This window comes from Mesoplodon densirostris, chromosome 8, assembly GCF_025265405.1.
Source record: "Mesoplodon densirostris isolate mMesDen1 chromosome 8, mMesDen1 primary haplotype, whole genome shotgun sequence".
Taxonomy (NCBI): domain Eukaryota; kingdom Metazoa; phylum Chordata; class Mammalia; order Artiodactyla; family Ziphiidae; genus Mesoplodon; species Mesoplodon densirostris.
This window is the reverse complement of record NC_082668.1, coordinates 100,584,367-100,597,276: the sequence shown is the minus strand read 5'-3', so window position 1 is coordinate 100,597,276 and position 12,910 is coordinate 100,584,367. Positions and strand designations below refer to the sequence as shown.

The 12,910-nt window shown below is 39.0% G+C and overlaps 1 protein-coding gene across 1 annotated transcript in view; it reads right to left on the bottom strand.

Moving 5' to 3' along the window:
* Positions 1–11,249, bottom strand: part of DNAJC10 (DnaJ heat shock protein family (Hsp40) member C10) — a 59,199-nt gene extending 47,950 nt beyond the window's left edge. Inside the window, exons 1-5 of the mRNA XM_060106274.1 lie at positions 10,846–11,249; positions 10,232–10,282; positions 8,743–9,092; positions 6,732–6,894; positions 4,469–4,519 (exon numbers count right to left, since the gene is read on the bottom strand). Coding sequence (XP_059962257.1) covers positions 4,469–4,519; positions 6,732–6,894; positions 8,743–8,946 — 418 coding nt within the window. The 5' untranslated portion in view covers positions 8,947–9,092; positions 10,232–10,282; positions 10,846–11,249. The remainder of the gene's footprint in view (positions 1–4,468; positions 4,520–6,731; positions 6,895–8,742; positions 9,093–10,231; positions 10,283–10,845) is intronic.
* Between the last annotated feature and the right edge of the window lie 1,661 nt (positions 11,250–12,910).

Below are 12,910 nucleotides of genomic sequence, written 5' to 3'. Positions count from 1 at the left end.
GCAGGGGACACGGGTTCGTGCCCCGGTCCGGGAAGATCCCACATGCTGCAGAGCAGCTAGGCCCGTGAGCCATGGCCGCTGAGCCTGCACGTCCGGAGCCTGTGCTCTGCAATGGGAGAGGCCACAACAGTGACAGGCCCACGTACCACAAAAAAAAAAAAAAAAAAAAAGATTTGAAGGATAGATCAAAAGTTTTACAGAGAAGCAAAAGTTAAAAGGTCATCACCATGAAACCAGCTTCACAAGAAATGTTACAGGGACTTACCTAAGTGAAAAAGAAAAGGCCACAACTTGAAAAATGAAAATTATGGAAGGAAAAACATCTCATTGTTAAAGTCAAATATACAATAAGGGTAGTAAATCAGCCATGTATAAAGCTAGTAGAAAGGTTAAAAGACAAAAGTAGTAAAATATATACTCAATAAATAATTAAGGAATATATAAAACAAAAAGATATGAAATATGATGTCAAAGTCAGTAAATGTGGTGGTGGAGGGAGTAAAAATGCAGGGTTGTTAAAATTAGTTAATAAGCACACACACAGAGACTGCTACATACAGTGTGTGGAGTAGTCAATGACTATGTAATATCTTGTATGGTGACATATCATAATCAGACTTACTGTAGTGATCACTTTGAAATGTACAGAAACACCAAGTCACTATGTTGTGTAACAGGAACTAACACAGTGTTGTACGTCATTACACTTCAGAAACAAACTCACAGAAAAAGAGATCAGGTTTGTGGTTACCTGAGGCAGGGGTTGGGGGGAAGGAGAGTTGGATGAAGGTGGTCAAAAGGTACAAACTTCTAGTTACGAGACAAATAAGTACTAGGGATGGAATGTACAACATCATAAATATAATCAACAATGCTGTATATCATATATAAAAGTTGTTAAGGGCAAATCCTGAGAGTTCCATTACAAGAAAACATTTTTTCCTATTTCTTTAATTTTGTATCTGTATAAGATAATGAATATTTACTAAACTTATTTTGATCCCCATTTCACGATGGATGTAAGTCAAATCATGCTGTATACCTTAAACTTATACAGTGTCATATGTCAGTTATATCTCAATAAAACTGGAAGGGAAAAAAATAATGGCATTTAATTTGACACAAAACCTTTTTTTTTTTTTTCTTTTTTTTTGTGGTACTCGGGCCTCTCACTGCTGTGGCCTCTCCCGTTGCGGAGCATAGGCTCCGGACGCGCAGGCTCAGCGGCCATGGCTCACGGGCCCAGCCGCTCCGCGGCATATGGGATCCTCCCAGACCGGGGCACGAACCCGTATCCCCTGCATCGGCAGGCGGACTCTCAACCACTTGCGCCACCAGGGAGGCCCCAAAACCTTATTTGAAGTGGGAAAAAAAAATGTCTCCCATCTTGGTACTTTGTTTTCATAGACTACTTCTAACTTATTTGCCCAGTTCCCACTATTATTAAAAATATATATATATATTTTTTTGCTGTACGCGGGCCTCTCACTGTTGTGGCCTCCCCCATTGCGGAGCACAGGCTCCGGACGCACAGGCCCAGCGGCCATGGCTCACGGGCCCAGCCTCTCCGCGGCATGTGGGATCTTCCCAGACCGGGGCACGAACCCGTATCCCCTGCATCGGCAGGCGGACTCTCAACCACTGCGCCACCAGGGAAGCCCTAAAAATATTTTTAATACTGTATTATCAATGCTCAATGGGATGTTTTTGCATAACCCAGTGACTCAGAATAGAACAAGTATATTTCAAAATGTGATTTTCAGCTTCTAAACTATACAACTATAGCTAATGTCTGTTAATATTTATGTGATTATAGCTAATAGCTTCTGTTAGCCTAGAAAAATGTAAAAAAAGGCAGAAGTGCTTTGAGTTCCTCTTTAATTTCTTGAGCTTGACTTCAAAAGGATGAATCTATTGTGTGGGTACTACTCAAAATGACTATTGTTAAGTGCAAGATGTTCTTTGCTTTTGCAGATACTATCCAGAACTTGTTTTAATAACTGTGTAATACCTTTCTGTGACATATAAAAAGATAATATGCATCATGTTTAATGGGAAGGATAAGAACTTCAAAGTGAAGTTTATTAGTCACATTTTTGCTTCTGTACTATAGTTGAACACTTCAGAGTTCCACTCCTGATAAAAGTGAACTATGTAATTTGGATTAACTCTTCCACTACAACTTCAGAACTGGACAAATACAAAAGACTTCTGTTGAAAGCATCAGAGAGTTACCAATGCAGAGAAGAATTACAGGGCCCAGGAATGGGAGGAGGTAGAAATCAGGGGGGCAATGTTTGCCAGGAGGTAGTTGATAGGCAAGAAACTGAGCAGAGCTTTCAATAGATTCATGAGACTAGAGGGACAAAGATGGAGTTCAGGGCACACTCAGGGTAGAGAAGGGTCATGTAAGTAAAGATGAACTGGAAGGAGACCAGTCCTGTACAAGCTCAGCTTTTGAATCATTTCAGTCTCTCTTTGGATAAAGCTGATCTGAGATTGTTAGTGACTCTAGTCAGAAGAAAATATAACTTCTCTCTGGAGCAAGAGAACATACATAACTTAAAAATAACTCCATAATTGTTTATATAATTAGTTACACAAAAGACCAGATTAAGTGACCCAAACCAATAGAAACTACTGGTAATGGGAAGAGACCCACAACCAAGTATGCTAATGTGATATTTACATAGGCACAAGTTGATACAACTATCCACCCTTATTTATCGTCCTCCCTCGGCTTCTTCAGCTAAAACTTAGGGATCAGCTTGTCTTAGCCTAGTTACACACAGGGTAGTATTAGAGTTCAGACTGAATAGTGGCAACTTTGCACCCAACCTATCAATGTCAGTTAATTATTTCTGAAAAACTGTCTCTAAGGTTTTGTGACTGTTAATTAATTTTGTGACTGTTAATTAAAGTTTGAACCCATGTGCAATACAACCATCAGGAAAGTCTTTCATTCTGGGTGGATTCATGGATTAGTCAGCTTGCAGGTTTTGTTCAGTTCCTCTAATTCTATCTCTAATTCCAAAGTTTTCTGCCCCACAGGACTACAAAATACTTATTGATTGCCTAGCAGATGAGAGACAATAACCACAGAAAAATCAATTGGTTCATATAACTACAGTCCAAAAAGTTATGATTCTGCAAGCTTGTGACATGGGTGTCAGTTCTGTCTACCAACAATACAAATGAATCAAATGATCCTCCATTTCCTCTGTAGAGAAGACACTCATTTTCCTTAGAGCTTGTTCAAGTGTTCACTACAAGACTTTTAACAAAATAATGTACTGAACAGCTACCTTGTAGGCCTGAACTCGCCAACATGATATACAAAGTAAGAATCCGATGCAATTCTTGCTTAGAAGGAACTGTACAGAAACAAGTGACTGTAACACATTGTTTATGATGATAACATGAGAAATTATATAAATTGATTTTGCAGCTAGTATGCCATTTTAGTTTTCTAAATTAAATGAGACTGTAACACAGCAAAATAAAACTGAAATATGATTTGAGGTAAAATATATTGGTTTGAAGTAGAAAAGAATATTTTATTACAAGTGTACACATTTGAAAATGTAAGAATCTTTAAGGTTTTCTACAATGCAATGCAAAATGCAGAAGTATATTTTTATATCCATTTTCACACAAATCACAGATCAAATTAAATCTGCTTCCAAAAATAACCACATACTTATTCAAAACCCTAAAATATAAAAGCTCTAAAACCAGAAGTATTTCTGCAAGTTTGCAGGAAGCTCACCCGGCATACAAACCTATCCTGAACTGATATGGGGGCTATGTGTTATTTTTACTTCTTTTATTTAGTACACACATGCATTTCACTGCATAAATATTATTTTTTTAAAAATAGTAATACTGCCCCACATTCTGCTAAGAACTTTTCTATCAGTGCTAATATTTTTATTTTGTTCTCATCCAGCTTTCATCCTCTATGCATATATGTGCATACCTTTTATATGATTTGTATTATACTGCATATACAATTTTGTATTAGGCTTTTTTTTTTTACATAACTACTCTTAAGTATAAACAATTTTTAATAATGTGAAAAAATATAGAAAAAAGAATATTGGTTCATTATTTTAAATGTGTCAATTATACACAAACACACATGTACAGAATGTTGAGGATGTTGCTAGCACTTCTAAGGTTTCATTTCCTCAACTGCCAAACGAGAGGAATAATTATTGTTGCTAATACACAGAATGTCATAAAAGTTCACTGACATAATGGAAAGAAAAGTTGATGATGACAATAAAAGAAACTATGTGAAAACCTCAACTATGGTTATAGAACATTATTTAAAATATAGTATATACCATATTACCTTGCTAAAATTTTTAAAATTTCTAAATTCTAAATACATTTGTCCTTGAGCGTTTTAGTTAGGAGATTGGTCTTGAACTAGCTTTAGAAAATCATATACCCACAAACTTACCGAATTCTCTTCTATCCAATGTTATGATTTCAGGATCATCGTCATAAATACCTATTTTGAAAAGTACATAAAATTATAGTTAAAACTTCATCATAAAAATAAATCACCACATAAAGGATGTTACTTATTTTTGTTTCAATCATCAAAAATCAGATTGCTATACTAAATCTCCAAGTGGAAGAATATGCAACACACTAAGAGAAAAGCAAAGAGTAATAATACCATTGGTGATACATTTAAAGAGTATCAAAAGACATTCAGTTTCCTGATATGGACTGTCATGGGGGGTGTGTGTCTGTGTGTGGCAGGGGGCAGGGATTCCCAATATCCACACAATGTCATCTCCACAGAAAATTTCTGTTATACGTTTTTTAAAAAAAGTTTTTATTTTGAAATAATTATAGACTTGCAGGAAATTGTAAAAACAGTTCAGAGTCCTACTTATCTTTCATCCAGCTTCCCCTAATGGTGACATACTATGTAATTTTAGTACAATATCCAAGCCAGGAAATTGGCACTAGTACATTACTGTTAACTAGATTACAGACCTCATTCACTTTCAGACTGCATGTTTTTTTTAAAATGTGTTAGCGTTTAAAAATATTTTGTATTGCTAAAAGTCTTATATAATTAGAATACTTGCAGAGGTAGAAGCAAACTTAAGTAAATATAAATTTTATTTATAATAATAATTAACACCAATGTGAGAAAGTTTCTCATTACTACATAAATTATCTAAATATTAGTGATGGATATATACCAGAGGTTAGTAAATATTTTAGATTTTGTGGGACATATGGTTTCTGTCACAGCTATTCAACTCTGCCCCTGAAGTGTGAAAAATAATATGTAGATAAATGAACAAAACTGTATAAATAAAACTTTATTTACAAAAGCAGGTGGCAGGCTGGACTTAGTCTGTGAAATATAGATTGCTGACACCTGTTATAGACTATTAAGCTATAGTGATTATACCTGAAAATACTATTGTGAAAAGTCAGTCTTGAGAAACAAATACTCCAGATACAAACTGAAAATATTTTATTTAGTCTAAGATAAAAGCATATTTCAGTTCTCTGCCTGCATTTGAGGCTAATTAAGAGAGACTGTAAATATTATGTGTTAACCTTAAAACAATCACAAGAGAACTACTGGGTATCTGGAATGCTCCCTCTTTGCTTGACACCTGTATTTACTTTCCCCCTCCCTCAATTTCTTTAACTTATTTACTCTCTTTGCTCTTGTCTCATTTCTCATTCCTGTCAATACCTTCAACCATTATTAATCATTACTAATTAAGAAGAATGGCATTTCTACTGAAGCGACCACTATTAAAGGAAACTTTAGTCTTCCTTGGAAAATATGATGCTCTAAAAATACTGAAAGGCTTCAATATTTAACTTCTAATACAAATATTAAAAAAAATTAAATAGCAATCCTTATTTTAAAAGTATTTAACAAGGGCTTCCCTGGTGGCGCGGTGGTTGAGAGTCCGCCTGCCGATGCAGGGGACACGGGTTCGTGCCCCGGTCTGGGAAGATCCCACATGCCGCAGAGCAGCTGGGCCCGTGAGCCATGGCCGCTGAGCCTGCGCGTCTGGAGCCTGTGCTCCGCAGCGGGAGAGGCCACAACAGTGAGAGGCCCACATACCGCAAAAAAAAAAAAAAAAAAAAGAAAAAAGTATTTAACAAGATTATGACTAAAACACCTTCATATTTACAGATATCTACATACTACTTGACTTTCCTTTTGAATTCCACTCTCATGTTATATTAAAAAGAAGGTCAATGGGGGGCTTCCCTGGTGGCTCAGTGGTTAAAAATCTGCCTGCCCATGCAGGAGACACGGGTTTGAGCCCTGGTCCGGGAAGATCCTACATGCCGCGGAACTACTAAGCCCGTGCGCCACAACTACTGAGCCTGCGCTCTAGAGCCCGCGAGCCACAACTACTGAGCCCATGTGCCACAACTACTGAAGCCCGCACGCCTAGAGCCCGTGCTCCCAACAAGAAAAGCCACCACAATGAGAAGCCTGCACACCACAATGAAGAGTAGCCCCCGCTCACTGCAACCAGAGAAAAGCCCGCGTGCAGCAACAAAGACCCAATGCAGCCAAAAATAAAATAAAATAAATTTTAAAAAAAAGGTCAAGGGGACACATGTTAACTACGTAATAGTTTATACATTAGCTAAGTGGTGAAACAAAATTTTCTAAATTTACTCGAATAAACAATAATTTCATAAGGAATATCATATCATCTTACCAAAATCATAACGATAATAATTCCAGCTTTCATACTGGCCTCCTTGATTATCTGCAAGTCCCTTTTCTCCATATTTGTCATACTTTTTCCGCAGATCTTCATCTTTGAGTACTTCATATGCTCTGTTTATTTTCAAAAAATCACTATGTGCATCTGGGTTATTCTATTAAAATATATTAGATATAATATTTGTTTCAGATACACAATCAACTGATTTAACTTAATCCTGAGATTTCTGTGTGAACAGATACCAAGATAAGGAGGAGTAGTACAATATGAAATGGGTGCTCATGCATTGAAATAAAAAAGTCAAAAAGTATTTCTGAAGAACTACAATCTTAAAAAATACGAAAGTAATAGAAATGAGAATTGACGCTTCAAAAGGTTGATAGAGGTGGTCATCAAATATAAGTCACTACTTCTAAGAGATGCAATAGAAAAAACTGACTAATGAACCCTTGGAAACACTTGATATTGTAAATATTATGTGTTACCCTCAAAACAACCACAAAGAAATTTGTAGGTTATTTTTCTATTTGAGGCAAAACCCAGTACTTTAAGTTAAAAAAAGTTATGTACTCCAATCTATCAGATAATGACATAAGGACTAATATCAGAGTAACAACTCAAAACTGGATTAATACGTTTCATTTGTTACTGTTTCATAGAATTGTTTTTTGAAGAATGTTTTCATCTAAATAATACTTCGTTGTAAGTGGTCTACCATCTTTCATGTAGAAACTTAAAAGAAATAACATTCTGAAATTTTAAAGAAAAATCTGAAAAAATGAAAACCCTAAACACAATACAATGTGGATCTCAAGAAAAGATTACCAATTAACAAGAGTTTTAGAGAAATACTGATTCTATTGCTCAGCTGTATGAAATCGAAATAAAATAATCCTATTTAAAATTCTATCTAGGGACTTCCCTGGTGGCCTAATGGTTAGGATTCTAGGCTTTCACTGCAGTGGCCAGGGTTCAATCCCTGGTCAGGGATTGAATCTGTGGTGAGGTCAAAAATAAAACATAAAAAACAAAAAATAAATAAAAATAGTAAAAAAAACCACAAAAAAACCCCCACCTGCAGTTACTGAAATTAACAGTAAAAAAAAATTCTAGGGCCTCCCTGGTGGCGCAGTGGTTAAGAGTCCGCCTGCCGATGCAGGGGATACGGGTTCGTGCCCCGGTCTGGGAGGATCCCATATGCCGCGGAGCGGCTGGGCCCGTGAGCCATGGCCGCTGGGCCTGCGCATCCGGAGCCTATGCTCCGCAACGGGAGAGGCCACAGCAGTGAGAGGCCCGCGTACAGCAAAAAAAAAAAGAAAAAAAAAAAAAAAAAAAAAAAAAAAAAAAATTCTACCTAGATATAATTAAATCTTTCTCCTTGATGAGTATCAAATCTCATTAAGAAAAAAATGAATGAGATACATTATAAAAATACCTTAAGAATTAAAACTAATAGTTTTGAAGGATTACATCATAGGATACATAAGCAAATATTTATGATTGGAATTAACTGGATTTGGCTGCTCCCAAGTTTTAATTTATAATACTTTCTGACTCTGTTCTTAGACTCGCACATGGGAGAAAATAGTTAAAGTTGAAGCATACTATTATTAGCTATTACTGCCATTTTTAGCAAGACATACCCTCTAAGTTCTAAGGAAATAATTTTTCTGTTACTGTTCTAAAATACTTGATTTTAAACTACTTTACTAGGAAATCTACTGCTTTGTGATTAACATCTGTAATATAACTGTTGGAAATTAGTTTTCAAATTAAGAGAGAACTGTATTTTTGGTACTGACATTCCTTTACACTATTCTAAACTTAGAACATTTTGCTTCTTCTGTTTTTAGTAAAGAAGTTGAATTATGATTTTTGACATGTGATTGTTCTTAAGCATTTTGAGCACTTATTTAAAATAATTTTTAAAATAATTTAAATACATACCAAAACTTACTAAAACACATTAATTAGATATGTTTAAAAAGAAATTTTTACCTACCGGGTTTTTATCAGGATGTAGCTTCAATGCCAATTTCTTGAAAGCCTGTCTTATTTCTCTACTGCTTGCAGTTTTGGATACACCAAGTAAACTGTAAAAATCCTGATCTGTACCCACTAAAATGGCCATATACACTATTAGAAAACAGAGCATGACCCTTTTCAAGTCTCTGAGATAGTCATCTTTATTTAACCAGACTCCCATTGTTTTTCTTGTACAAGTTCTGACTCAAGTGAACATTAAGATAATGCCACTGGTTCCGGTTGATGTAATATGCAAATCTGAGAACTTCTGTCCACATTACTCCAAAGGTGAAACAGGTATCATGAATTTTTTCCCAAAATGTTAATCTAAAGAGAGAAAATCAGGTAGTTGAAATACATTAATAAAAAACCAAACACATCAATAACGCTATTTACTAAATAACGTGGCCAGGGCCTCCCTGGTGGCGCAGTGGTTAAGAGTCCGCCTGCCGATGCAGGGGATACGGGTTCGTGCCCCGGTCTGGGAGGATCCCATATGCCGCGGAGCGGCTGGGCCCGTGAGCCATGGCCGCTGAGCCTGCGCGTCCGGAGCCTCTGCTCCGCAATGGGAGAGGCCACAACAGCGAGAGGCCCGCATACCGCAAAAAAATAAATAAATAAATAAATAAATAAAAAATAAAAATAACGTGGCCAGCAGTACAATCTCCAGTAAATGACAAATCATGGTGAGCGCCTCAGGCTCTGTTCTTTGGGGGCCCCCTTCACTGCTTCTGTTATCTAGGTAGCCAGATTCGTGAGATCACTCAAGGTAGCAGATAAGGGTAAAAGGTAGCTAGTGAGGTTGCAGCTTCCTAGAACTCTTTACAAACAAACAAGTGCAGCAACTTGCTCTATCAGCACCAGAACACAAGGGGGGAGAGCTATTTCCTTCCATCTTCTACCCAGCTTAAGCTTGCCTCTTTTGATCTGCTTCCTTTTTGGTTACTTCTTCACCCCTTTAAGGCTATTTTCATTTCAATCAAATCTCAGTTGTAGGAAATATCCTTTGGGGGTACTAGAAAGAAGCAACAGATCCTTCCAAAGGGTCTGTATTTTTCATATAAACCGTCCAAGAATAGCAGTGAATTTATATCGCTGTAACAACTTACATAGTCGGACGTTTTTTCCCCTGAATTTCCTCAGAAGGTGCTTACGTTATACCTAAGTAGTTACTATTTTATAAACTAGAAGACTAATAACTGCAAGTTAACAGTAATTTTATTGCAAAGTTTACATCTGGCATTAATAAAAATAGAAAAAGAAACAAAAGGAGAAAAGGAATCAGTTATTTAGACATGCTCACCTGTGTAGGGTAAAAATAAAATCAGATCACATGTAAACTTGTATACTTCATCAATAGTTCCAAACATGTCATAATGCTTCGAAAAATCTAAACTTCCTAGCATCCTCAGTTCCTCCTTTCTTCATTTAATCCTAAATGCCTATTTAAAATTTTTTTTCCTTACCTGTGAATGGTTTTGGTTCATTTCTAATCCTTTTCACGCCACCAGAAAACCCTTTGTAAAATAGAGTAATGGAGGTTAATAAATATCCAGACTAAAAAACAACGTTTAGAATAGAAAATATATTCTCAAATACCACTTTTAGACAAGCGATGTTTGTTCCCTGCCTAGCGGTGGTTCTCAGACAGCGTGGGCGTGCCTGAGGCTGTGCGCCGAGCTGCGGGGACAGGTGCAAGCTGCAGGTAAATGCAACACTAATTCCTTGCTGTCACCACTCCAGGATGGGTTGCGGGGAGAGGGGAAAGATGGAGACACTGGGTGAAAGAGACTGTCAAGTGTTGCTGGTGTGCGAAATCTCAGGTCGGATTAGGGAGAAAGGAACCTGGATAACTGAGGGTAAAGTGAGAAATTGGAGCAAAAAGCGGGGAATTGCTGGGCGGAGGAATGGCGGTGTAGGTGGAAGGAAGGAAGACGGCTGGAAGCGAGAACACAATAAACCAGGCTCAAGAGCGAAGAGGAGGGGAGATTCCGGTGCACAGGCATTTAGCCCCTCCCTTCCCGGAGGGCCCAGGCCGCCGCCAGCTCCAGCAGAGCCCCGTTCCCCCGCCCATGCCCACCTCGGTGCTGCAAGGTCGTCTCCTGCAGCTACTTCCCCATCCTCAATCCCCGGCGGCGGACCCCACTCGGCCAAACACAAGCTGTGCGTGCGGTAAGGAAGCACGCACTCTCTGACCGCTGGCCCGCAGCGCCCGAGATGTAGTAGGAGCAGCCAGCCGCACCGGCAGCGACGAGCGCGGCCGGCTCGGCTTGGCTCCTCGCGCGGCGGTCTCCTAAGCGAGGCGGGGCGGGGCGGGGCCTGGCGCGGGGCATCGTGGGAAAGGCGTGGAGGACGCTGCTTGGGAGGACTCGCCTCAGGATCTGTGGGCGCAGCGGGGTGGGGAGGGCGGTGTAGGTTTAGGTTGACGTGGCCGTTTGCGCGGAATCCGGCTCCGGCTCCGGCTCCGGCTCCAACCCGGAGCTGAAGAACACGCAGTACCCACAAATCCCGCGCCGCCGCACCATCGCGGATGGCGCACGCCGCGGGCCGGAAGCTGGACGACAAAGTCCGCCCCTTTCTGCTTCCGTTGCTGTGGTGACGGGACCAATTTCCCCCCCTCCCCCGGGGGGCGGGTTTAGGCTTGCAATTTCCCTGTGACCCTGTTCTCCTTAAAGGGAAAGGCACAGCTATAGAGGATTTTTCTGGTCGTTGGGTTGGTGGGGCAGAAAGGGGAACTTAAATGACATTGGTAGCAGTGTCGGTCTAGAGGCTGAAGAGGCAGTAGGAAATTTGGAAGAAATAAAAATATTTATGAGTGTGTGGGTGACAAACCTTTGAGCATTCTACAGCATTGCCTGACTTCCTAGTCATCCAAGCTGGAAACTGGGGAGTTATCCATACTCCTCTCTCCCACATTTACATCTAAATGATGTGGTATAGAAACTGCATTTTTGATCTGCAGAAATGTAACTAGAACAATGGAAGTAGCTGCATTTGCAACCATCAAAAGAGAAAACATCCTGATGAAGAGGATGCCGGCTTATGACATCAACCCTAATATAAGTTGTAATTGGTAACAAATTCATGTGTAGTAAATCAAATGTCAGCTTGTTAAAAAATGATGACCATGTAGGATCCATAGCTAAACTAATATATTGCCCGAAAGAAGAGAAAGTAGTCAGAGCAAAGGCAGAAATATTAGAAGCAGCCTAATGTAATAGTAGCTAATAAGTGCCAGGAACTGGTCTAAGCACACATGTAATTCAGTCCTCCAAGTAATCTTATATGACAGGGACTATTAATATATCCATTTCACAGTTGAGGAAACCAAGGTAAATATATGATATAGCTGAGATTCACACCTGAGCAGCCTGGCTCGAGAGACTGTAATGTTAATCATTATGTCACCCTGTGAACCACGAAAATCTTTAGAGTAAATTGAAGAGCAAAAAAGAAAACTGGAGAATCAAGCAGGGGCCAAGATTACAGTGGGTTTTATGCCATGATGAAGACATAGACTACTTTTTAGGTAATCAGGAAGCTACTTAAAGCTTTTAAGTAAGGGACTGAGATTGTATTTTAGATCATTCTGGTAGCTATTGGAGAGTGAATACAAAGGGACCATGACTGGAGAAAGGGAGAGCAGTTAGGAGAATGTTACAGAAAGAGTAAATTTGGCAAGAAATGGTGATTAGTTGGTTGTACGAGATAAAAGAGAGAAAGGATCTAGGGTTAACTTCTGGTTTAGGTGGCTGAGTACCACTCACGGAATGAAGATCTGTGTAGGGAGAAGATAAAGGATTCTGATTTGGATATATCTATTTCAAGTTCCCTAGATTATGTCCAAATAAAAGATACACAGCAGGGTCATACTGCTCGCTGCATGACAGGCCAATAAATCAAGAGACCAGTTTTGTGGGCAAGGAAGAGCAACTTTATTCAGAAAGCCAGCAGACCAAGAACACAGCAGACTTGTGTCCCAAAAAACCATCTTGCCTGAGTTAGAATTCAGCCTTCTTTTATACTAAAAGGGGAGGGAGTAAAGTCAAACATTTCCTGGTTCTGGTCAGCCTCCAGAGGGGATGTGTTAATTTCTTCCTTGCAGTCATTCACAGGTGGGCCTGGTCAGGATGTTTCCTGTGAGC